At 42.9% G+C, this 26,976-nt stretch overlaps 1 protein-coding gene across 1 annotated transcript in view; it reads left to right on the top strand.

Moving 5' to 3' along the window:
* ADGRL3 (adhesion G protein-coupled receptor L3) overlaps nt 1–26,976 on the top strand; it is a 271,134-nt gene that overhangs the window by 159,087 nt on the left and 85,071 nt on the right. The window contains exons 6-9 of the mRNA XM_035902812.1: nt 11,911–12,216; nt 14,436–14,539; nt 21,964–22,149; nt 25,923–25,961. Coding sequence (XP_035758705.1) covers nt 11,911–12,216; nt 14,436–14,539; nt 21,964–22,149; nt 25,923–25,961 — 635 coding nt within the window. The remainder of the gene's footprint in view (nt 1–11,910; nt 12,217–14,435; nt 14,540–21,963; nt 22,150–25,922; nt 25,962–26,976) is intronic.

Here is a 26,976-nt window from a genome sequence, read left to right as displayed (position 1 = left end):
GGATGGGGCTCTGAGCAACCTGATTGAGTTAGCGGTGTCCCTGCTGACTGCAGGGGGGTTGGACTAGATGACCTCTAGGGGTCCCTTCCAACCCAAAACATTCTATGATTCTATGATTTATTTGAATCTTTAAACATTTCTTGACTTGCTTGGTGCTGACCATGGGGTCTACCACAGGTGACCTTCTTCCCTTCCCATCTTGAGCCTGACCACTGTATTAGAAAGTCTGTTATTTCCTTCAATTCCAAATGAGTTCAGAGTTATGCTCTGGGTTTTTTTTTTAGTATTCCTGGCCTGACAGATTTCCTCTCATTATAAATTATTCTGTCTGGTTCAGCTGGATGCTTTTTCTCATTTACATTTAAGATAATGGAAGAAGAGTTGCTTTTGATGACATAAGTGAACTAGATTTTGGGTTAGCATTATTATAAAATGAGAGTTCTGGCTGGATAATGTAAAATATTAGGGATTTTGAGGGGTTTAGTACCTGTAAAGCACTGCAATGACTAGAAAAACTAATATACTTCTTCCCTGCAAATTGATGAAACTTCCTGATGTACTCATGGAATGTGAAAGGCTCAAGGCTAATAACATTACAGGTCTCAACACATGTACTAAATGCTCTGCTGTAGAATATTTACAAAACAAAAACATTTCAACATATTTGACGCTGAAGAGGGAGAAAATTAATAATCGCTATAGACTGGTGCATTTATTTTATGTTACCTGTGAGAGCTGTAAAATGAGGTTTAGACTGTGTGCTAGAAGCATACAGCAGCTCTTTAGCCCTGTGCTGTAGCAGTAGTTTTATCCTATACTTAAAGTAATATCTGTAAGTATATAAAAGTCTCTGCTGTATTTCTGAATCAGATACAAATTGCTTGACTACTTTTTTTTCCTCCTGGTTTTCTGTTATGCTTTTGAATCTTGCAGTCATATGAAGATACATTAACATTTAGCTAGACAGCAGGTATATTTTTTAAGATATGTGCATTGGTCAGACTTTCTCTTGTCTCTCCTCTCTCTCCTCTTTTTTTCACATGTTGACTATATATATCTTTTTTTTGCCTTATGAGAGACATGATTCTTTTGTTCAAAGTATCACATTTATGCTCTGCAGTGACACCAGATACTGAATTTTATGGGTGTATATATTATACGACGACAAGGAGATTACACAGCTGAAAAATCTCTAAAGGATACAATTTACTTTCTTCATTTCTGTGTCATCCTATCTGCCTTTTTTTACCAGTTTTCAACTTCCTCAGATTCTACTGATGCTCATGGGGATCCACAACGTGTTTGTTGGTAGCCCAAGTGGATCAGGTGAAGTTTAGGCTTCCAGGCCAAGAGTACACTATGGAAAATAGCTATTCTGGCACAGCAGCACCTGGATGTTCCTCTGTGGATTTGGTGCCACTGGTCTGGACCAGTAATTCCCCATGGCATGTAAACTTTAACACCTGAGTGCATGTAAAACCACATGCCAAACCTGGGGAGGCAGGCATACAGCTTTCACCTAAAATACATTGCTTTTCAGCACTACTGTTCACTTTCTTGTAGGGGTTTTTTATGTCTCTCTTTTCTGTGGGCCCAACTCGAAGTCCTGAAAGGTCAAAGGCTATATTCCTCTGCTTCACAAGAAGAAACTTGCTTACATTGCAATGTGCTGGTCTGAACTAGCCATTAGCAAGAATAATCTGAAAGCTAGAAGTGAGCATTGAAGGTTTTTCCACCTTGGACTTATGTATTTTCATCTTGTCATCAACCCCTCAGGTAAGAATTTGAAACTACATCTTGGCCAAAGCTGATTGCATGAGAGCCGGTAGCCCTTAATGGTGCAGAGCCAAACAAGTTAGGTTAACCTTCCTTTTCTGATTTTTAGATGCTGTTCCTTCCTACCTTTCAGCCTTCTGCTGTGACTTCTCAGCTGAGATGACTAGTTATGGCAGTTCCTCCAGCCCTGGAGCTGTCAGGCTGGAGATCTTTGCCATTTCCTTGAGACATTGAGGCATATGAATGCATATTCAGCATCGCTGCCAGCACCCCGGTGTCCTCCCTCAACAAAAAGATAGCCTCCAGGACACGGCTGGTAGATGCTTGCATGCCAGGCTTGTTAGGACACCAGCATGGACTTGACAGTGTACCAAGTTGCCTGCATCCATAAGTACCGACGTCTGGTGTGAAAATGGGAGATCCTTGTGTTACCCAGTTCATTTCACCTTTAAAAGGCCCTGTGTATTGCACAGTTTGTTTATTCGTTATAAATTCGCTTCGCTGAAGCAAATGTGTTTTTCATAATATTAATGGTGCTCTCATTGTTAAAGCCCTCCGCAGAACATCAGATATCTATAAAACAAATTTAGACGCCAGTCCTGTAGTTAAGCATTGTTTAGGCAGATCCCTGAGCCAACATGAATACAGCCATTAGAATTGAGCTTTACAAAATATTGATGTTTCTACATGAGTAATAAAGAGTTTTGGAAGGGAGCTAAACAGCGTTTTATGGTTTGTCAGGGAAACTGCTTTATTTTGAAAGTAGCTGAATATTGATATTCTTACAATGGAGTTTTGTCAGCTTCTTAGGGTTGGCTTATGTGAAAGATTTTTTTTCTGTTGAGCACAGGCTTGTTCCCTCCCTCCTTTCCATCTGTCACTCCAGGGGCAGAAAGCAAAATGCTCCTTGCAATTTTGGGGAGAGGGTTGTGCTAATCCAAGCTCCAAAATGAGATGCGGCTGAAAGGCCGAGGCTGTGCCTGCCCTCTGATTTACAGGAGGGGTCTTGACAGCATATCCACAGCAAGGTGCACCAGAGCATGCTCGAGGGATGAGAAAAGACAGCTTTTCTCAGCATTTCCCTATTTCTGCTGGTTTCAGTGGTCAGCTCTCTCCATAGTTCAGGCTGGTTTTCTCATAGGAGCAAGAACAAATAAATAAATAACACAGAAGCCGATGTAGTCAGAGACTCTGTAGAGAGAAATCACTTTGGCAGCTTTGGAGAAGGATTTGGTTTTTTGAATCAGGTTTGAAATAACCAGTGGGTTGTAGCAAGAGGGGAAAATAGATGGGTTTGGTGAAATATAAAAGGTGAGCTTTTGCTGACAGGTGCATCATTCCTGTTGCTGTAGAGGTTGCTGAAAGTACAGTGTGGATAACACATCTACGGTACAGACAGCAGGCCCTGCTTTCAGGTCTCCGGTTCATGTCTGGGAATGCAGTATGACCTGCATGCTAATGAAGTCAAGTCTAACATGGGTTAGAGAAAAAAGGGTATAAGCAACTCTGACTCACCTTTGATATTTTGTGGTTTATTCTGCTTCTTCTCTTTGATTTCAGCTGACCCACCCATTCACAGAGTGTGTTTCCACTTAAAACACTGGGCATCGGGGCTAATTTGGAAGCTCAGCAATGGTACACAGGAGGTCCTCAATGGTCCCCAGGAGGGACCTCAAATCCCGAGCCTCAGAGCAGCTGGGATGGAGGGACAGTGCATGTGGTGTAAGGGGAAATGCATAGTAAATGCAAAAAGCAGCCTTTGTGATTTTAGTCTGCCAAACCAGACAGGAGGAAGCAGGGCCCGGTGGCTTTCCACCCACCTCTGCCCCCACACCTCTCGCACACATGCATGCTGCGGGGCCAGGGAGCTGATTTCTTGCAGTTCCAGTGTGTTGTCTCCTTGGGTTTGGTTGTACTGTGCCCTCTTCCTCAAGATAACAGCGTAACACAATCAGGTTTTAAATATTAATACGGAGATCACAGGAGTGTAGCTTGGAAGCACCGAATCACTGGGAATTGAAAAGTCTAATCTGTCCTTTTGAAAGCTGTCCAATTTCTTTTTTATTTACAGCGTTTGAACCGTTTCACAAATTGGAAAGCAACCATCCAGCCATTTCACAGGCAGATTATGATATGTTTAAAAGAGTCCAAGGCATTTATCTGAATGCAATTGGCCATCTTGCTGACTAACATCTAGATTGGAGGTATTACACACGCAGATGAACAGAGACTATTTGAAGATGATAGTTTTCTCTTATTAAAGTTGTGTTTGTAGCTTGCAACTGAAGGAATGTTTCAGACAGTGGTATAAGCTGACTGCCTTTGGCCCTCGGAAGGACTTGTCATGTTGATTGGATAGATCAGAAAATGCTGGGGCGTGAATAGTCATTTTATGACTCCTGCACTTGCTTCCATTCATTGCAAATGCAGAGGTGGAGAACTGCTGGAGAAGGACCAGCTCCATCTGGCATTGCCTCTGCAGAGCGCATGCAAGTTGTTCAATTAAAGATGCAGAAGTGCAGGCAAAAGGCAGGAAACACACATTAGATGAAGTTACATCCGTTGCCAAAAATTGTTTTTCCCTCTTAGCAGCTACACATGTGCTTATTCTGCATATAAAATAAAAGCTATGTTTCAGCTGGCATGGATAAAACATATACGTGGTTTAATTAAAAGGTAAAAAAAAAAAAATACAAACCTGGCAATCTCAGCTTCCGGTAAATCTCTTGAAGCTGTAAGCGTAGTGATCATGTGTCTGCACTCAAACATGGTCTGAATGAAAAACTGACAGCACCTGTTATTGAAATCAAAAGTGATTTCTCTAACAATGGGATGCTGGGGAATTCCTACCAGGCTTTTCTTTAATAGAGTTTGAAGGATTCGGGTTGGAAGACAGTGCATAAGCTCTGCACCACTGGCTCTGATGGATGTGAATCACGCCAGGGGACAGAGATTGTTTAGGAGGTTAGAAGTTCACTCCATACATTCAGTAATAATATGCAGCTGGTGTGCCCTTAAAAAGAGATTGTATGCTTTTTTTCCCTTCCCCCCGTGTGAAAAAACATGTGGATTGAAAAAAAAATAATAGTCAGATTTTACACGTTTAAATCCAGAAATTCAAAATAACTGCAACCACATCTGAAAGTATTTTTGAGAACTAGAGTGATTTTAAGCTAGATTGCCTAAAAATAGCTCTTGAACTGAACTCTCAAACCTATTAGATTAGTCCATTTATAATAAATCCTGATCTACTGTCTATTAGATCAGCTCTTCTGTAATCCTTTCCTGTTTACCAGGCCTCCTGTGGGGATAGTTCATCTGCATTTCTAGAAGCATTACAGCATGAAGTTGAAAAAAATTGCTCAGTTTTTATGTCTCATGCATGATGGTCCACTTAAATTTCTGCCTGAACTTTCAGAATCAGTTGCAAGGTCTGGGAAGAGCAATATGGCATTAATGCCCTTGTTGGATGGACGCCAAAGGGTACGAGGTTCACAAAGGTGGATTTGCAGAGGTCCTGCACAGGAGAACAGAGCTAAGACCTTAGGAACTGTCTTCTGATAGAAGAGGACCATGTGAAGACAACAGCTGATGCTCATGTGCTGTACCACTTAATTTCATGGTATTGCTAGTTATGCTGATGTAATCCCATGCCAATGACAGTTAAAATGCTGTCTGATGTTTCTGAAGTTACATACATATTTTAAGCGGGATCCAGTAATTTCTTGGAAAAGAATGGATCAGAGAGGAAAAGAAGAAAAGAAAAAAGTAGCTTCTTTTATTCAAATGACAACTAAATTGGGGACCTGACACTAAGAGCTGTTGGGAACCAGAAGAAGTATTAAGTGCTCTCACACACATGAAAAAGCCCGACAAAAGCATAAGAGTTGATAATTCACCAAAAAACAGCCAGGCTGCTGTTTGGGTTCTTATTTTTTCAGGCAAAGCCTTGAAGTTTGCAATAATAGCTAGCATGTTTTTGACAAAATGCCTTTTCTGTAGTAATCTGGCACGTGTAATGAACAGTTGATCATTGTCAGAGGTGTAAAGTTTTGATACAAAAGGGCTTTGGTAGACATAATTTTTGCCTGTTAGAAATTGGTCCCATGTGGCGGCTGCTTTGAATGTACTAATTGTCTTGCTGAGAGTTGTGGTGCAGTGAGAAAGGAGGAGTTGGGGCAGATTGACTGGACTTGAGCCTGATGCGATGATTTTGCACACTTTAGCTCTCATTCTTTGTTGTTTAATGTTAAGTGCTCAAACTGAGATTCAGAGGGAAAAAAACCCAGCGTGTTAAGCGATTCCAGCTTGAAGTGCATTGAAACAGCTGAGTTTGCACCATGTCTTTGGAGCGCAGCTGTAGGTTTCTACAAGGAACTCAACATCTGGCCCATATCCATTGCAGCATCTGCCCAGGCCCAGCAGAATAGTCACATGTGGGCAGAGTAGCCTTGGGCACAAAAACTGATACCCTACTGGAAGAGGTAGAAAAAAAAAATCCAGAAAGGGTTTTTCCATTTGGCAGTAGTCCACAAGGGAACGGTCCTTTCTTCTCTCAGATGCAGCATCCTCCTTCTCTGCTGTTCCAGATGTTAGGTAAGAATGAGGGAAAAGAAGAGCTGTGTCTCTATGTATCATGACTTTTTCAGGGCACAGGACTATATGCAGTTGTGTTGTTGAAGATGATGTGCTGTGTCGAGCACTCTGGGGCCATGGCATATCTAATCTCTTCCCGCCAATGTTTTTTGCAACCTTTTGTAGGTCTCAGTCAATAACTCTCCAACAACAAAAACCACAACCACAACCCCTCTTAAAGCAGCGTGTGAACTTCTATATTCACACACGATTCTGGCTCAGCTTTCCCAAATAATGGCATGTGTGAGCACAGAGGAGACCTGTTCAGATGTCTGATGTCAGGCCTGTTTGGCCTTTGTCTGCAGTAAAAATAAATTCTAGTTTCTTTCAAACACATGAAAGGAGCTGTACGTAATTTGGGGGCTAGTCTCACCTTGTTGATTCTCTGGCCTGCAGCTCCTGGGTGGCAGCAGCATGTGGCTCGTGGTCTAACAGCAGACATCCAACATGAGATGTTTTTGCAGGATGATGTCTTTTGTGGCGTGGACTCAGTATAACGTTGCAATCCACTGGTGTGTTAACAACCGGGTTCATGGATACCTGCTTATGCAGCTCTTAGGAACAGTACCACGTGTGCAAGACTCAACATAGGTGCTCCTTGACTTCAGTCATCTTTTTCTGTCACCTGACGGAGAGTTCAGTGAAAAGCTACCCCAAAAAAAAGGCAAAAGAAAATGGGAATATATTTATTTTCAAATAGTAATTTTTTTCTAGGGAGTTTGAGAAAACGTTGTGAAATGCATTTGAAAATGCCTGTAGAAAACTAATTCCCATGAGATGCATTTATGTGTCAGGGAAGAGAAAAACAGCTGTGATATAATCCTCCAACTGTATTAGGTTTGGGGGTTTTTGTGCTGCTTCTTTCAAGATGTGCCTAAGCCTTCTTATTTGCTATGTAAATACATCTTGCACCATATTTCAGTAGAAGAAGAAATGATAAAAGGGGATGCTGTGAGCAAAGGAAGTGGTTGCCAAATATGAAGAGGGCAAACCTAGCAGAGAGGGAGGGAGGGGCCTTCGGGTTTTGTGTTTCTCACAGCCTTTCAGAAATCAGCAGTACTCCGTTTGTCTTAGTGTGGCAGCGATGTGTGTAAAGAGTTGTGAACACAGCCCAGACGTGCTCAAGAGGGCACTTGGCTTGCTGTATCCTCCTGAAGATGTTGAACCCCTCGGATTAGTTGTACCTCAGTTGCTCAAGCACTGCACCAGCTGCAGTGCTGGGAGCAGGCATGGGCTTTTGGCTGCTGGCACCCTGGCCCATCTGCTTGAGTGTCAGGCTCAGGGACGCAAAACTCATTGGCGAGTGAAGTCGTAATGGTTTGCTTGGACCTTGCGCATGAAACTTGGAGTGTGGCTTCTCCGTCCAATTATGTGAGTGAACGCTGGCTCATAGCACATAGCCATCAGGCTAAACCTTTGGATTGCAACCCCCGGGGGAGAATTTGACCGATGTCATCTGTTAGGTAGCAAAAGCCAGAAAACCTCACCCAGGAAATCTTGTCTGCAATTTCTGCTCGAGGGACACCCAGTTATCTTCATTCATGGGACAGAAAACACATGACCTCTCTTAAAAAGTATTTTCAGTTACTGAGTACACCAGGCCATAGCCTGGATACTTAGGTGCTGAGAGAACAAAATGAGAGAAAAAGTAGGTTGGTAGTGATTGCAAATAGCCTTGCTTGCAATCAAAGCTGCTTTTGTGGTAGGAAAACCTAGTCAGAGTTATCTGGAAAAGCAGCCTCCCGTGTCTGGGAGAACCAGGAAGAGGTGAGCAGAGCAGAAGGTAAGATGACATGTGCTGGATTTTCCCAGTGACAGATACAAAACATTGGTTTTAGGCCAGTTAGGCACTTGCTATGTTAAGCCAGGAAAGAGGAAAAGGAGGAAATGGGGGGAAAAGAAAGAAAGGAAGTGCCTTATTTAAAGATTTTTCCCTATGAGCAGATCCCTCCCATGATATTCCTTCTACCAAGCAAAATTCCTTCTCCAGAGGCCTGAGCTCTGTGTAAAGGTTGAGAAATAAAAGAAAGAAGGGGAAAAAACTAACAATTTCTTTTTCTTGCTAATCAGTGTGCTGGGAGTAGAGAGAGGCTCCTCTGGGGATTGCAATTACTCCCCTGTGGATGCTGGAAATGTTTTGGGTTTTTTCTGTAGCTGCAGCTCTAGTCTGAATGATGGCAAAACTTAGTCTACTGCTATTAGTGCCAGCTCTCTAGATAGAGTAGGGAAGAAGAAAGTAAAGTATCACTTTGGGATGTTTCTGGGGAAGAGATGTTTCCACAGCTGCAGATTTCTTTCTTGAGAGTTCTGTGAAAATACCTATCCCAGTGCTGTGCTTCATGGAATCAAAGTCTGCAAAGTCTCATTAATGTTTTGGATTTGGAGCCTAGGAGTAAAAACTGAGTCTTACCCAAAAGCTGTCTTTAAACTCTTGATATGGCAACATGTGGTAAAAACAAGTAGTAAAAGTAAAATAATCAAGATTATACATTTCTAGTGGAAATAGTGTTGATGATTTTTAAAGGTTACTGCTTGTCTATGAGCAAAGATTGTATTACAAAGTGTTATCTGAAGAATCCTTCTGTTAAAGAGATGCTGCAATGCTGCTTTTCCGTGAGTTAAAAATTCACAGTTTATTGGCAGCCTGAGTTAATCTGGAGGTTTGATCTCTGTTCTGTGCTGTAGGATTTAGGTAATTTTGCACAGGTTGCAGTCTCTTCGGGGTTTTGCTTGGATTTGAGAATCATTTATATGTAAATGATCCTGATCTCTTGTTCTTTCCCTTCTTACCAATTAACTTTGTTTTAAAGCACACAGTTGTGTGAGCAAAATCCACAAGTGGTGCTGCCTGGAGCCGATGAAACTGGGTGGTGTTAGCATGGTGATCATGTTCGCTTGGAACTCATTACCAAATTGACTCATTGAGTAATCAGACCTTTGAACTGAGTTCAGTGGTATCCCATCCATCTCACTCCGTTAGGCCACTTCAAGGCAGCTCTTTTATGTCTTCTTATAATTTGTCCTATGTAAATGGCGGAGGTGTTTATTTTTAAAAGCAGCAAGAAAGCCCAGCTGAACAAGAAAAAAGTTGGAAGAACAGGCCCTCAGAGATTTCAACACTAGTGCCAAGAGATTTATGAAAGATAAAACAACTTTTTTTTTTTTTTTTTTTTTTTATGGCTAAAGGAAAACTCCATTAAATCCCTTGTGCCTAGCTGCTACAGTAAACTTGCCAGAGCTATTCCAAAACCAATATGCTGTGAGATATTCAATGATTGTCAATGAAAACTAGACTCAAAAATGCAGCACCCCTGCGTGTGGATCAAGGGGAGCTCCTGGGTGCTCACTGTATGTTTCTATATGTTCACAAATGACTGTAAGAATGATTTTAAGGGGGGTTTACTAGTTTGGGCTTTGAAACTGCATCCCCTATATTTACTTGATACCTCTGTGCCTGAGTACACTGCGTAGGTCATCTTGCAAATGGAAATTACTTGTTATTGCATGAGTAAGTGGGGAAATTTCCGCAGGTTTTTTATCTACCAGGCTAATCATTATTATGATGAAATAAAATATGTACTCATGGCAAGACCTGCTGTAATAAAAACAGATAATATTTGCTGAAGTTCTCTACAAATGTTAATCCTCTCTGTAACGTCAGATGGAAATCATTGCTTGGTGATCTAGCACAGCTTTGAGCAGAAACTAGAAGAAATCTGTCAATGTCTGCAGGATTTTGCATTGTATTTTTTGGAGTACATTCAAACCCAGGGCTCCTAGTGGAAGGGAGGAAAATCTGATCAGGGAGCTCGGGAGACTTGATTTCAGATCAGTGTCCTGGTGCTCAGGTGGTTTAGTGCCTGTTGCACTATTGTTCACCTTTCTGGAGGCTGGGGGAGAAGATAATCCCATTTTCCAAGGGATGGTAGAGCTGGGATTTTTAAACTGAATGTTTTCTTGAAAAATACTGATCCCTCAGAAAATTATGTTTATGCCCCTCAGCACAAGAAGGACATAGAACTGTTGGAGTGGGTCCAGAGGAGCAGCACAAAAATGATCTGGACACTGGAGCACCTCTCCTATGAGGACAGGCTGAGGGAGTTGGGCTTGTTCAGCCTGGAGAAGAGAAGGCTGCGGGGAGACCTGATTGCGGCCTTTCAGTACCTAAAGGGGGCCTATAGGAAAGAGGGGGAAAATCTTTTTAGTAGGGCCAGCTGTGACAGGACAAGGGGTAATGGTTTTAAACTAAAGGAGGGTAGATTTAGACTGGATATAAGGAAGAAATATTTTACAGTGAGGGTGTTGAAACACTGGAACAGGTTGCCCAGAGAGGTGGTGGAGACCCCATCCCTGGAAACATTCAAGACCAGGTTGGATGGGGCTTCGAGCAACCTGATCTGGTTAAAGATGTCCCTGCTCACTGCAGGGGGGTTGGACTAGATGATCTCTAAAGGTCCCTTCCAACCCAAACCATCCTGTGGTTCTGTGATTCTGTGATGCTACTGAGTTTTAAAGTTTGAGGAATGGGTGTCGCAGGCTTGGAGTAAAATTACCTAAAACTAGAGTGTGTACTTCAGCTGCCTTGTTATTGGTTACTCTGGGGCAGGAGAATTGCTCACAGCACCATGAGCTTTAATTACTTAAATAACAAAGAAAAACCCTTTCAGAATGGAAAACCTCCTATTTTACGCTAAAGGCAGGCATCTTTATGCTTGAAAGAGGTTGACTTGAATGAACTCCAGGGACAGCAATATCATTATACATTCATAACTAATATTGCACAAATAGTGAGCATGGTCTGCTTCACTGGACCTAGAAGAGAGGACAGTCCCTGTTCTCGGGAGCTTGCAGGCCGAGTCTGCTCATGCCGCTGGGTAGTTAAGAGGCTGCTCCTCAGGGCAATAGGGTGATTCTCGCATTTAATTTTAATTTCTGGCTAGGCTGGAGTTTTCATATGGCTGTCTTTCATGTACAAACTCCAATTCATGTTGCTGGACATGCAGCAACTGTGACTCTGAAGCCTTCTGCTCATGTCTCTGTGCACTGCTGTTTTGGGGATAGATTTGTGGTGTGTGGGGTTTTTTTTTTATTACACCATGGAAAATATTTTTCTGTCCTAACCAGCTGGGTCTTCAGCAACACTAAAAAATTAAAAGCACTTCTGTGCTAGGTGTTCCCTAAAAGATGGAAAATAAGATTTTTACATTAAAATGCCAGGAAGAAAAATGGTGAGGGCATAAAGTGCTGCTCTATTTTCATCAGATGCTAGTGCTTTTGGAAAATCAGTTGTGTTCCAGTGGTCATTACCCCCCTGTGTACTTCTCTCACTGTGTGCTCCAGCTTCTCTCCGAAAGGTGGCTATGCAGTAAGCCCTGCATTAGCTGTAGCTCCAACTACACCCCGCGGACCACCGTTGTTGGCAGAGGAGGCATCCTCAGGGCCTAGGCTTGAGTCCCTTTTTTTCCTTCCTTCCTTTGATCAGCTCTGCCTTTGTTTCAGGTGTATCGACATCAGGAGCTCTGGGCCCAGGGAGCACCACTGCCAGCACCACACCACGGGTGGCCACCAGCAGCACCGGCCGCCCCACCACTACCTCGGCCTCAGGCAGGAGGAACAGGAGCACCAGCACACCATCGCCCATGGCTGACATCCCTGACGAAATGACCACGCACCTCCCACCCGCCTCCTCCCAGCTGCCGCCGGCCGGCGCAGAGAGCTGTGACCCCATGGAAGCCCGCGATATTATGTGGTCTCGGACTCGGCAGGGCCAGATGGCGAAGCAGCCGTGTCCCATGGGCTCAATAGGTGAGTCGAGGGGCAGAAGAACACAGCAAGCCATCTCCATTTGCCCATGGGATGTTGTGAGTGTGCAACCAAGTTGCCCACGGGCCCCTGTGGCACATGTGCTTTCATAAGTGGAGCGTGCTGATGCCTTCTGTCAGGTCTGCATCACCTTGGTGACGTATGGCAAGCAGCTGGCTGGGGCTGAACCCTCAATATGCTGAGCACGCTGCGCCGGGATCTTGTTATCCCAGGCTCTGGTTGAAGGAAGAGTATAAGCTAACAACCTTGCGGCGTTGAGCTTGATGTGCTGTAAGAGCCTCTGCCTCCTGAAGTTATGTACAATGCGCCTGTTATCCCTGGTTTTACCTGTATTTGTAGTCCCTGGGCTCATTGACTGATGTGTTCATGGCCGATGCTTTGCATGTTTGTGGGGTGGGTGAAATCAACAAAACTTATATTTTGAAGCTCTGTGCTGCACTGTTTGCATTTCAAAGGCCGTGGCCGGCATTTCAGAGCACAGGTATTCCCGGATTGCACTCCTGAACTAGTGTGAGTGATTTTTCAAACTGCAGCCAGCCATTCAGTGTGATCAGCAGGGAAAGCAGGGGGGAAAACAAAGCCAAATCTTTAAGAATGATTTATTGGATTTTACTTCTTTTCTTCTATTCTTCTCCCCAATAATTTTCTTCCAAAAGGTTGCTTTTGGAAATTTTCTGTCCAAATTAAAGCACAGTCAAATGAAGAATGGGTTTTGGCATATGGTTCGGTTTGCTGTATTTTAACAACCACAGTTTTCCAAAAGTGGTTTGGTTTTGTTTGTGTTTTTTTTTTTTTTTTTCCAAGCTAGTCTTGGTGTCCAGCCCTGAGAGCCTGCTTGCCAAGAATAAATCAGAAAGTGGAAGAAATTGCCTGAAAATAAGGGCTGGAGGGATCTGGCTTGCAGAGGAGACTCTCTATTAATTCTCCGCTCCATTGCCCTGGAGAGCCATTCATACCTGTTTATACGAATACTAATTCTCTCTTGAATTTGGTGAGGTCAAACTGATAAAATACGTGCTAAAAATGAGGGAAAGATGTCAGTGGTGAGAATAGGTAAAGAATACTTCTGCTGTCTTTCCCAGCCCCACTTGGTAAAATTAACGCAAAAAGTATTATGTGGTTCCCAGAGAGGGGAAAGGATAGTCTGAACTAAAGCTGTTAAAAAAGAAAGAAAAGATAAAAAAGGAAAATGAAGGCTGGATGCAGGGAGCCCTTTTCTAAGCACAAGAGCTAAGGACTGGGTGAAAATAGCTAAGGAAGGAAAAAAAAAACAAATAACTTGTTGATAGGGGATGGCAATAGGCCTTTCCCATCTCTAATTTCAGTGATTCATGCGGCTTGTTAAAAGCTGTGGTGTATTAGCAGTGGGCCTCTTCCAACTCCCTTTGAAGGCATGAGCAAACTCTCACTGGTTTTAATCGGCGCTACCATCAGACCTAGCCTGTAATTCACTTCTCTGCTGAAAAGTTTGGCTCTGCAGGGCAGAGCATTTTATAGGATGCAGAGTCTTTAGTCTACATGTACCGACTTTCTTGCTTTTTAAAGATCTTTAATTGCACCATTTCAGCTGCATTTCTCTATGTCTGGAAGGGCCTGAGGTGCTTTCCTGTCTTTTGCAGCAGGGATCTGGGCGGAACCTTGCCAAACAAAACTCTACTCTAAAGTTCCTTTCAAAGCTGGGGGTGGACAGTAAAGCCCAGCGTTACATCTTGGAGTTTGTAGCATTTAAATTTTTGTGTGTTTCCACCCAGATGGTTTAACGATGATTCAGAACAGTAAAATCTTTGTAAAGCAGCGAGGAAGTCGAGGCACAGGGTCTGATCCCATGGTGTCAGTGGTGGGGCACAGCACTCGAGGTGCTGGCTCAGCCTTTGAGATTCGGCTTTGATTTCTTAGTCCCTGGCAGCTTTCCTGCCTGGCCTAAGGCAAAGCACTCTGTCCATAGTCTGCATTTGGCGAAATGGAGATTATATCCCTGCACTACCTTATGGGTCTTTTATGTCTTAGGAACCCTAAGCACTGAGATGGTGGGAGACTAGGACACTGAGATGGCTCAGAAGTGTCCTACCAAGGTCCTGAGCACTAATAAGCTCCCAATCTTTGCATGAGGTGTCTGTCATTGTGAATTGAAGCCTGTGACATGGGGTCCCGGGGGCAAAATTCAGCCGGTAACACTGAACACAGCAGCTTTCCTCTTCCAGGTGTTGCAACTTTCCGGTGTCTTGCGCCAGACGGGATCTGGGAGTCCCAAGGACCTGATCTCAGCAACTGCTCTTCTCCCTGGATCAACCACATCACTCAGAAGGTAAAACCCTTCATGTGTGTTGACCACACTGAGTCTGCATACAGACCTTCCTGAGCTCCCTGGTTGTTTTCACAGCAGAACCCAAAGTGACCAACAATGACATGTAAAGCATGAGCCATGCATAGTAGCCAGGAATCACAAAGAGAAAGCAAGATTGTAAAAATCTGATGGAAATTAAGGCAAAGAGGGTGAGGGAAAGGCAAAGGAGAGGGACTGGACAGTGGAATTAAACTAGAGCGAATGACAGTTCTTGTTCGTGGCAAGAAAAGGAGGAAGAGGGAGGAGGAAGTGGGTGTACATACAAAAAATACTGACTTATGTCAAAAGGAAACTTTCCCTTTCACGCATCCCCAAGGATTTTCTCATGCCACGTAAGCGCAGGATAAACCCTGTAGTTGAGAAATCTTTACCAAAGAAAGGCAGGCTCAATATGAAAAGTTTGCATTGTGCTTCTGACTTTCTGTTTTTAATGTCTACCCAAATTGTAAAAGAACTGATGGAATAGAAAGCAATGCCACAGTAATGCGTATCTTTTGACTTGGAAGTCCCTTGATGAATGTTTTGTAGCACTTCATCATTTATCAGTGTTAAAAGTGCATTAACGTGTGACAATAGAAGTTCAAGAAAAGCAGAGCTTATTTGGTAGCAATATGTTGAACGTTTTTGTTATTAATGCACAGTGGTGCTTTCAGCTGATTTCATTACAAACAGAGACCAGATGTGTGTTTACGCCACAGAGTCTGTGGGCTGAATCCTTATTATAGCAATTTGTGGGGATTTATTTGCTCCTTTAGCCAGAGCGAGTGAGTCCCAGCATTGCAGGCTATCTGTGCTCCTGCGCGGTAGCAGCACTGCATTCCTGGAGAGCCAGAGCTTGCTGGTGAACGGGATGGGGTGATCCTACAGACAAGACTCTGGCTTCCTCCTCCCTGCCCCCCATCTTAACTGAGGCTCGATAACCTGCGAATCATGAGCACGTACACCCCTGGTCATCCCTATCTCACTTGATCTGTATTTATACCCATCCCTCAACAAAGACAAGGGAAAACATCAATTACCATGGGGCTGCTGTGAAATGACGCAGCCATTACAAAGCCCGTGGTCCTTCTGTCCCACACAGGAGGGTGGGCAGCTCTCCTGCCCTACACTCAGCTAGCTGATTAATAAAGACTGCCTTTGCTGGCATTAGCAGCTGTGCAGCTCTTGTTTTATGACCCACGTACTTATCCTGGAGGGGTTAATATTACTTACTCTAGCCATAATTCACCCAGGCAGCTGGGAGACCTCTTGCTGCTCGGTGAAGATGGCTAGGCTGTTAGCCATTAGCAGAGGGAAATAATAGCCTGCACTGATGAAATCTCCATCAAGGTTAGGCTTATTTTATTTGAAACCCCAGCTATCATTTGCGTAACAAATGAGCCCCATTTAATTTGTTATGCGCTTCCAAAGCAGGCTAAAATTGAAGAGCCAGGTTTTCAGAAGTGCCCAGCAGGTTACAAGTGGGACTGTATTTTTTTTATTATTATTATTATTTTTTTTCTGGAGGAATTTAGTTATATTCAGCTTTGGGAGCCTTCCATCAGTCCATGGAAAGACTAAGGGGATCTACCAAATTACTCTGGATCTAAACTTCTGATGCCTGAGTGGGAATCCACTGGGATCTTGGTATATGTGGCCCAGCTTCTACCGAGAGCTGCTACAAAACATCAAGACTTTCCAGGAATGACTTTGGAGAGGAAAGCCCTGCCAGGCATGCCTAGGGGCTTGCTTTGGGGTTTGCATTCAGTAGGATCCTTACAGCAAACGCAGTTTTAAATGACTTATGAAATAACCGATAGCCACTTGGTTTCCCTGCCCAAGCAAGAGGCTTGAAAATCATCACTGCACTTAGAGATAGAGACTGATTTATCCATAAATCAGGCACTGGTTTCTCACATCCCTGCCATGGATGCTTCCTGGCCTGGAGCTTGCAGATTTGCTCCAGCATCTCTCAACCTGAAAAAGCAGCCTTCCTCCTCTAAGCCAAATGAGCTTCTTTTCTCGCTGCTGTGGGGGCAGCTAGAAGAAGCAGTAAGCCAGCAATGCCATGAGGACAGGGGGTGGTTGCACCCTGCAGCTCAGCTCTCCTGCGTCCCCAGTGCTCGGCTCCTCCTTGGCCACCCATCCCACAGCAGCTTCAGCACAGCTTACAAAATGGGTAGAAATGCTCATTTGGCAGCCAGGGTTTATGCCTGCTCAGCATGTCTTCGTTCCTAGTCTGCTTTGTCTCCCAGAAATCCCCTGTCACCTGCTGGGTACAAGCTTCTCAGGAAGAAGGGTGATGGGTCCCCTGGAGGGATTTCAGCCAAGCCAGAGAGGATGGTAGGGAAATGCTGTGCTTGCTTTCTTGTCTCTGTAGTGAAGTAAGGATTATTACTTGCTTCTTTTCTTTCTCCTGCTGTGCTCAGACCGTACATTGGGTGTTTGCCTGCTTGCATCATGGTATTAGGTTTTACAACCCTCTATTAGCTTCCATTAGAGTTATTGTGCTTGATGGAAGATCAGAACAAATGTCCGCTTCAGCAATTCATTGGCCTCCTGACATTTACTTTAACTTTATTGTTGGTGCCTACCATGCCCTTGTAACGTAGCAGGGGAATAAACTTGCCAGTGCGATTGAATTATGCACTGCTACCTGGGTTATTTCTAGAGTCAAGCAGTAAAAGGAAGCAAAAAGGTCAGCTTTGGATACATTGCATTGTCCTCATCACGAGGTCATACATTCGGTCTCAGCCTGTTTGTTTTACCTCTTGCTTTCATCAGTACCATCCTTGGCACAGTGTGTGACTTGCCTGAAAATATATTTTCCTTGCCACAGCTTTCGATTGTGGGTGCTTCCTGGGAGGATAGGCACAAGCATCTGGAAGAGAGGAGGCCTTTTTTGTGGCAGAATAGAAAGCATTGTGTCCTTCATGAATGCATGAAAAACCTCAAACCACAGATCTAAAGCACATGCCACCCATATTCATATTATCCTCCAGAACAGCTTAGATGATATAGTCACAAAAAGCAGATAAACTTTAGGGTTCAAAGTACCCTCATCAGGTCTTGCAGATCTGCTTGCGTTGTGTCTGGCAGAGGGAGTGGGGTTTCGTGCAGGACATCACCACATTGTCATGTCCAGGCCGAAGGGTGATGTTGCAGTCCTGATGACACCACAATGAAATCCTCCATCCAGGTTGTTTTGACAGCCTGTTTTCAGAGCGACATCATGTACTGGATGGAGCAGGTGCTGTGGTTGGCAGATTATTAAAGGGACGTTAAATGTGGTTTAAGTTGTTTAAATACCATAGTTTCAAAACCACTTTTTCAGTGTTCTCCAGCTCTGCTGTACTGCATGGAAAGCAGCAATCCAACTGTCTGTTGGATAACCAGTGTTTATAACTGGTTAGTTATATCCTTAGGTATCATCCAATAAAACAAAAAAGCAAAGTTGAATGGAATGGGATGTTTGTCTTCCAGAAAAATAGAGGATGGTAGATATGCTCTGACTCTTTTCTATGAATGCACACATGTATAAGGAAACCTCTGCCAGGGAAATAAAAGAGCCATGAAGGCTTTGCAGTGTTGGAAGTTAGCCCACAGCCCCTGTTGCAGCCTTGCTTCCTGACTGCTGGCAGCGCATGGTGCCTGATAAAACCTGTGAGATGTTCGTCCCTCCAGAAAACAGCAATAACTCTGTGGCCTTTGCAGCTGACCAGTCCATCTGTATGTCACTGTTTTTAAAAATCCTGATTCAGTCTTTCATACCATCTTTTTCTTTTTTGTATCAGTCAGCCTCAGGCTGCAGGAAAATATTTTTGCCTTTATGACCACTGGTGTTTCACCACATTTGTTCCCTTCCCAGCATCTTTCTTATTTGTCTTCTGAATTGTCTTCCCTAAATATTTCTTCTCTGCAATTCCTCTCATTTTTATTCTACTGTCCTCTTCTGCCATTGGTTCCCTCAGAGAAAGGGCTAAAGAGCGAGCAATGCTGCAGGAGGGTCATTGTTAGTCTTCCCAGACAAAGCTCCCTGCTCCTTGGCATATATGAAACAGGCAGAAATATACGCCCTTTTCAACAACTATTATTTCACAGTCTTTTCAGTCATAAGAAGATGCAAGATAGTGGTACAAACTTGAAAATATTAGCAAACTGTCACGCAGTGTGATTGCAGGTATGCCAATGCTCTTTTGTAAATCTGGCCTGAATCCTGCCAGTATGCTCAAATGGAAAAGGGCAGCAATTTTTTTGACAGAGCTAGAAAACTATGTTTTGTGTGTTGGCATTTTTTGGCAGGAAATGCTTTTTCTCTCCTTCAAATTAGCATTCCAAAACTAGATTTAATCAATTTGTAAAAGACAAAGTAAAAAAACCACCCACAACAACCAGAACCCCAATTTTGTTTGAACAGAATATTTTCTTTTATCTCAGAACCCTTTTTGGTTTTTAAATTTAGTTTTTCATAATCAAGATAGAAGATTTTTAAAAAATTAGTCTCAAATCAGAGATGTATTATTTTTAATTCCCTTTATTGTTCTTGAGTGTCCCAGTAGAAAGCTCAGTTACTTGCACATTTTTTCCCTACTTCTTGCTTGCCTCTCAACGACAGCCTGACCCTTGAAGAACCAACAAGGATTATTTTGGTGTTCCTATGTGACTATGTCACTGTTTGGGTTAGAGGGTATTACATGTTTTGGAAGAAATACCTCATGATGAGCTCATCTTCCACGCAGCAGTACTGGAGAGGAAGAGGTGCTTTATAGAAAGGAAGCAAGTTAGTAATGCATCCTCTTGGGCAGCGGTGAGCTTTGCTGAGCGTTACGTAGAATCAACCAAAAAAGGGGCTCAGCCCTGTTGTTGTAAGAGGCTAGACATATATCTTAGGCCTGGAATATTCAGCCAGCATTTGGGACTGATAACAGAAGTTGGGTTTGATGGAACTGCATAGCAGACCCTTCAATTTCATTGGAAAATGCTCAAAGGAACTGGGGAAATGATCATTAAGATGTCATATGGCCATCATTTTGGATACCCCTTGCATCACGCACACTGTATCTGCATTTTCTGAGAGACAATGAATAGGTCTGGAAATGAGTGGCAGTGCTGGGGAGTAGCTTTATCACCTGTCAACCAGACATGTTGTCCCATGGGAATGGCACATCTCTGTTTTTTGCAGGAAACTTGGGTGTGTGAAATGAGTTTGGGTAAATACTTCTGTGTCCCAGGAGTTCATGGATTTTGAGCTTTAATGTGCCTTTTCCCAGGCATTTCTTCCATGGTTGCCTATTTTGGGGTGTTTATTTGGTCACCCTAGAATTTCTCAGATTTACAGTTTTTAGGATCAGTCCAAGATGAAAGGAAAAGGGGTTATTAGTGACCAGCCTGCACTGCTTTTACAGTTAGGTAGGAACAACGGCAGCCTGCAGTTGAATGAAACAAGAAGCTTGTTACAGGAGAAGAAAACTCTTGGGTTTGCCTTTGTAGCAGCTAAGCAATTTGCTCTGAGTATGCCACTTTGCATAGATGCGTGGTCCAAGAGAAAATGTACACATCAAATATTGGGTAGCGGGGGTTTTTTCTAATGTAGCTGTAAAAAAATCTCTTGCATTCCTGCAGTTTTCTGCAAGGCTTACAGAAACACCGTGTGTCATGATACATGCTAAGCTCCAGTGATGAATTGCAGGAACATGTTGAAATTTATTTCTTTGTGTAAACGGGTTTGATGCAGTCGTTCTTTAAAGTTCTGGGTGCCAACAGAAGAGGTCAAAATTCAGCCTCTGTGCTGATGCGTGGCTTGCTTCAGCTGCTTAGGGGAGCAGACAGCTGCAAGAAGAGGATCTGGTTTCTATGGCATTAGCCTTGTCTGTAGCAAGAAAGAAATAATTCAGTTTTTGAATGTATGTTATCATTGCTCTAATGGGAAGAGCAACACATTATCTCCTTTATTTATCTTATCTATATTATCATATGCTTTAATTCTCTGAAGATGAGCATATGAACATCTTCAGTTAGATTTCATTAAATCAGATGGGCTGTTGCCGTCAAATTGAGGGAAGTTAGTTATTCATTTATAACTCAGCTAATTGATTTACAGAGAGATAGAAGCTCTTGCTTTTATAATAAATACAGAAAATTGAGGGAACAAGAGAAATACCTGATTTCTAACTGTTGGAATCTAAGACAATTGGGAATATCATATGAAGAACTCAGCAGTCTTGGTCATTGAGCCCGACAGAGAAGTGGGAGCTTCATTTTAATGTCATGCTGTGTAATTACTCCTCGTCCCTGGTATATTCCCCATAGATATGCATTCCAGAGTGGTATATAACAAAAAAAGGACCAGCAACCTGCAACAGTATTTTCGTAGTGGGCTGCTTGTAGAAAGGAGATGGGACCAGCTGCCCTGTCCCCAATCCCCATGGCATAGAAGAGGAAAGAGGCATGAGGTAGGGAGAGAAAAACAGAGCAAGAAAGGGGGAAAAGCCACAGGGGAAAAGAGTTTCCCAAATAATTACACAGTGAATTTCAGTGCAGGTGATTCATGAGCTTTATGACTCAACTAGACAATAAAAGTCTTTTTATAGAAGATTCAGTCAAACAGCCTACTTGGTTTTCCCTTCCAGTGGGCCTCTGCTTGAAGCCTTAAGCCTTTTGCTTCTGAGTTAGCATGATTTTATGTGCTGAGAATCACTGGTCTCATTGCAGATATAGTGGCTAGTGGGGTAAGGAGCATGTCTCCTGTGTGCAAATGTTAAGTGGTAAATTAGCACCTGATCATTAAATCCACATGATGGGAATTGTGAACTTTTTTCTCTTGTTCTCTGGGTTCTCTCATCTATTTTTGTTCCTTTTACAAGGAACTTTTCTGCACAGGACTTGTACAAAAATCATCTCCACTACCAAATAATCTGGAATCAGAAACTGCTCTTTCTTGACAAGAGTGACTATTTACATGGTTTGTTTTTTTTCAAGTGGCATATATAAGGCAATGGGACAAGCTAACTGAAGCCCTCCCTAGCATGGGCATCCCATGAAAACCAATGCCATCTTTGGTTGCATCTGCTGCAGTGCAAAGAAGTAGCTGCCCCTCAATTCCATCAGTGCCCTGTGAGCAGATCAGAAATTGTGTTGAAGCCAGCACGGTGACCGTAGCTGGAAAAACCACTTGTGTTTAAACTATACTTGAATGCTGTATATGATCAAATCATGAAAACCCTTGCTATAGTTTTTCTTCTTGGGAACTTCATCTCTTCCTCTCTTGTTCTCCTCTTCTTCTTCTCTTCTCTTTTTCATCTTCTTGTGGGGAGTTGACTCGCTTAACACTGTGGGGCTGGAGGAGACTGGAGTAGCATCATACTAACAGCCAGGGACAACCTTTTCCTTTACTTTTTCAATTGCAGATGAAGTCAGGGGAGATGGCTGCCAACATTGCCCGGGAGCTTGCAGAGCACACAAAAAACCACTTGTACGCTGGTGACATCACGTACTCTGTGTCCGCCATGGTCCAGCTGGTGAACTTGCTTGATGTGCAGCTCCGAAACCTGACTCCAGGCGGGAAGGACAGTGCTGCACGCAGCCTAAATAAGGTAAAAACAAAGGGGCCTGGGAAGGGACAGGAGGCTGAAGAAGGGTTTGGCTTTCCCTGGAGAGCTATTACAAATGTCTTTCTGAACAACTGCCATTTTAGGGCAGTGATTCTTTCATAGTAGACAAGAGTACCTGGCAGTTTTTCATTTACAGTGTATTTTATTCTGCTGAGAAACGAAGCAGTTGTAAATGCCAAGTGTACTATTGGTGCTGGGAAATGTATACCCTTAGATGTGTAGATATATGAACTCCAGGTACTTCATTGTGGTCTCAGCTCTCATAGCTCAGTATGAGAATAACTCAAGTGATGCCGCAGCAATTATTTTGGACTTGTGCCAGTGTGAATGAGACCAGAATTTTGTCCAGCATTTCCAGTGCTGAATCTGTCTGTGAAATGCCATGTAATATGATCCAAAAAATCTGAATATTTAGAGTCCCAAGAGACAGAGAGTGTCTGGATTTTGATTTTTTCATGTTGTAACATTATGAGATGCTGATGTGAAGGTCAAATGAATACTTCTATGCATGAATATAAACAAATAAAAGCAGACAGAAACATTTATTTACACTGGAGATATGTTTACCAAAGGCACATAAGACACCATCATATTTACATTTAAGGTCTTCAGGATGGTTTGGTATTACAGAGCCTTTTTAGTAACGACCTAGCCCAGAAGCACCTTACTGTATGATAACGATGTGGTTTCTGTGCCCCCTATTTGAGAAGAATTATTGGTTGTTTTGTCATTTCCAGAATTAAGTGGAGGTGCTACATACTAAAGGTGCTAGAAGTTGCCAGTCGTGTGAGGAAATGCAGGCTGTGGAGTCCGTAAGAATACATTTAAAGTTGAGGGTGTCTTTGGTCCAAGGCCCTCTTCATCACTGAATCTCGTGTGAACACATAGGATAGGACTTACATAGAATTCAGCCAGTGAATTGTACGGGCCTGGTCATCAGAACAAAGAGCAGCTGAACCCTGTGGCTAAAAGCACATGGTTACATCGGCCACCCAGTTAAAATGAGACAGAGAATTTTCTTCTCAGCTGCGTAGCTGGCTCAGACAGCCCTGGCATCCATATAAGTGAGAACAGAACTTGGTCCCAAGGTTATACAGGGAATAAATGATCCCAGCTAAGCCTGAAATTTCATGTGTGTCTCCTGAAGAGAAGTGCTTTTAGACAAGTAACATTGTTGTTTTTCTTAGAAGTTGTTGTTGTAGACTTACACTGTTTTAAATGCAAAGGTCTTCTGGGTTGTTTAAGATTGCAGCCACATGGGAGTTGAAGTCCTGCATCTCATGTGCTTTGCATGTGCTATGAATTGGGTTATCCTGATGCTTTTAATTAGTGCTTCCAGCTATTTTATAACAATGTAGGTAATAATTGTATTAACTGTTACATCAGCATAACATTATTTGTTATAATCATACCATGGTCCTTTGTTTGAAATGATGAAGTCTGACAATATCAGGTAAAACCAGCAATTAATGTCACCTACTAACGGGTTTCATGGTTGTAGTCTGCTTGCTCTTCTGAATATGCCCTAGCCACACCCAACATTTTGTCACTTCAGCTTTGCAAGCACATATTTTTCATCTTTTTATATCCCACATTCCAGTATTTGTTTCGATTACATGAAATGGGGTTGTATCATGGGGGCAAGTATGAGTTACTGAGGGGAGGGAAGACTGGGCAAGGCAGAGCTCCTCATCTCTGCTGTCAGTCCTGGGGTTCCCCTTGCAGGTTTCCCCCTCCACCATCAGCTTTGCACAAACAGCTCATACAAATCAATTGCACTGCACATTAAAATTCTGGACCGCGTGGAGTCCTGCAAAACAGCGATGCGAGTCAGTGATCCAAATGACAGGCTCGGTAATTTACTTGCTCTCATTCCCCACTTAATTCTTTAGAAGAGCAACTGCTCTGTGTTCATTTAAGAATGCATGAATTCAACTTGGAAGTAGTATTGGGCAAACAAAAGGCAGCAGAGCTACTGCTCCATTTTCCCCTTCACTGATCAAGAGTATTTCCAAAAAAAAAAAGAAGGAAAAAAAGTCATTTGCAAAGAGTTTTGTTTAGTGCTGTTTAGTCAGAAAGAAGAAATAAAGTAAGCACTAGCCATTAAATATTCTTTTAATGATTAAAGGAAATGTGCTGGGGATCTGAAAGTAATCACCTGTGTGGTTTTGTACTTTTTTTTTTTTTTTTTACAAGCTGTTGTACAATGAATTGAAATAAACTGGTATAATCAGAATTTTTAAAAGCCATCATCTTTCAGGAGCCACTTCCCTGTCACTAAAAGCTTTATGCTTTCCACTGGATCAGGCTTAATTAAGGTAATAATTGTTCTATTGCAGACTGGCAAGACCCCCGAGTGGATAGCTCTGTAATTTTCAGCAAGGCTTTCTTTGATCTCCATTTGTTTCTGTAAAGTCTTCGTACTGGCCAAGTTTACCCAGAGGAAGATTTCTGCTGCTACAAATTGATGAATTAGAAATTGAAATTAGGCATTTCGCGATACCTGGGTGTATTTTGTTTATTTCAGAGCCTCAAAACTCTCGGGGACAAATTTGGCTCTCAGCTCTACTAATGGGATTGCACTGCTGTGAGTTGAGAGTGCAAGTTACCCCGAATCTCTATTGATGTGCAATTTCCAACCCAGGCACATCAGCAAAAACAAACCCAGCCAACAAACCCAGTGGTTCTGAGCAGCCTGATTTTGCAAGGTTTAGTTGTACCGGTGCAGAGCTCACCAATTCTAGCTCACTGCTGCAGACTGCCTGCAAAGTGCTTGTTTCAATTTTGGGGCACGCTGAAGTGCAGTTATCAGGCAGGAGGCATGCAAGTGTGTGTCAAAGTACAGTCCTAAAAGTGGCTCCTATGGAAAAGGTGGAATTCTTTGTGGAAAAGCTATTCAGCATGTAAAACATTTAGGCCCAGGAATTACAATGAAAGCACAACTTGGTATGAGAGGACTGAAAAATGCATTCCTGGAGAAGCAGTTAAATCCAAAGGGGAGAGAATGGTCTCAGCTGGAAATATTGCATCTGATTCCCATTTCATTGGTACGTCCCCTTCAATGGCCCTTTACGCTATCAGGAGCCCTGGGCAATGCTCTCTCCTTCAGTGCAACGTATTATAACACTCGACATGTGCCTGAGCTGGCTTTAAGCAAGCTGATAGCAGTGAAGCTAGAGCGCTCGAGGTTTTGCCTGGAGCCAGAGACCTGAGCAGGTGTATCAGGACGGGTCCGTACAGGTCCATCCTGTATCAGGATGCTGTCCTGTGTACGCCTCGCTCCCTGGAAGTGGTCCTGCTCATCCAAAACTTGGTTATACTTCACTGTGCCATCAGTGCTGTCTGACTGCAGAGCCCACCCTCCTCTTATGAGAATAACCATCAGCCCCATCCTTTCCAGTCCTGTTTCATGTGGAAATATCATGTGTGATCTACAAGCTATAAGGCAAACATCATGTCTTGAGCACCTCTACTTGACTTCAGTGTCTCCTACCATCTAACAGCTGCTCTTGCAAAGTTGCCAATCTGTGCTTTACTTCACTTGAAAAGAACTAACCCATATTTCTGGAGACAGTCCTTCCAGCCTTCCACTGCTGCCTAACTTGCATGCTTCCTTTGGTTTGGTTGTTTTTCAGGAGCTGATTAAGAGAGAAATGAGGTTTTTTCATAGGCATTTTCTTCAATTTTTTTTCCTTGTTCTGTCACTAACTTGTTTTTTCTATTCCATCTTTAATCTGCTGTCTTTATGGACTCAGCTTCAGAAAAGGGAGCGCTCTTGCAGGGCCTATGTCCAGGTATTTCTTGTGTTTTTAATACACGTGTCCAGTTGTTTGACTGAATGACTGTGAAGTGGGTCTTGTCTCTGTGAATAATCTGATTATTACCATCTTTGTGGCAGCAAGTTCTAAGGTTAAGGTTACAGGATAATAATTTTCATTCTTCATCTCCCCTTACCTGCCCAGTTGCTCTCAGACTTGACAGAAATCTGGGGCAAAATATCTGAACCAGTAAGTGGGAAAAGCTATAGGAGAGGTCTGACAAGACTCATCCAGCCTTCGGAATAAGCAGGGCAGTATGGATGTATGCAAGTAATGAATGCAAAACTCCTGCTCACAGAGGTGTCTCCAGACCAGCTGGGTTTTGCTTGCGGCATGTCACTCATATAATTGCCGCCTGCATTTCCTTAGTTTTCTTTTTTCCCCTCTTACATTCACAAATTTAGAAACAATTTGAAATGGCAACAATCGGCATGAGGGAGGAGGGAGGATCATAATGAAATGCAGAGTGTCCTCGCAGAGGCATATATGAAGGAGGAGAGTGCTGCAAACTAAATATAGGATTAGGAACATAACGTCCCATAAAGTTCACCCAGCTGTGGCCCAAATTTTGTAGACTTACGTTGTGGTTTATGTGAACAAAGTCAAGCCCCAGTGTTTTGGAAAGACCTGCTTGTAGGCTTTTCCAGAGTGAGGCCTCAGGTTCTGTTATTTATCCTGTCACCTCGCCTTATAGCATTTGCTCCAGTGACTTTTATATAAACCTGTTCGTATACTATGGGTGAGTTAATGCTGCTTTAAGAAATGTGAATGTTTTATCTTCTAATTTCTGTCTTGTGCTTATGAACATGGATGTTGTACTTATGGGTGGTTGATCATTATTTCTATGTGCGTGTGTAACATGGAGAGGTGTAAAAATGAATGCCATGTTTCTGGAGGGGGCTGTCTATACATGAATTTTCCTGCAAAATTCAACTTTCTGCAATCAGTATTGACTTTATTTTGTGAGCGCATATTTCATTTAGAGTATGGG

The sequence above is a fragment of the Egretta garzetta genome, unplaced genomic scaffold, assembly GCF_000687185.1.
Source record: "Egretta garzetta isolate BGI_Z169 unplaced genomic scaffold, ASM68718v1 scaffold89, whole genome shotgun sequence".
Classification (NCBI taxonomy): Eukaryota; Metazoa; Chordata; class Aves; order Pelecaniformes; family Ardeidae; genus Egretta; species Egretta garzetta.
Note: the sequence above shows the minus strand (reverse complement) of the source record. Positions and strands in the feature narration are given on the sequence as shown.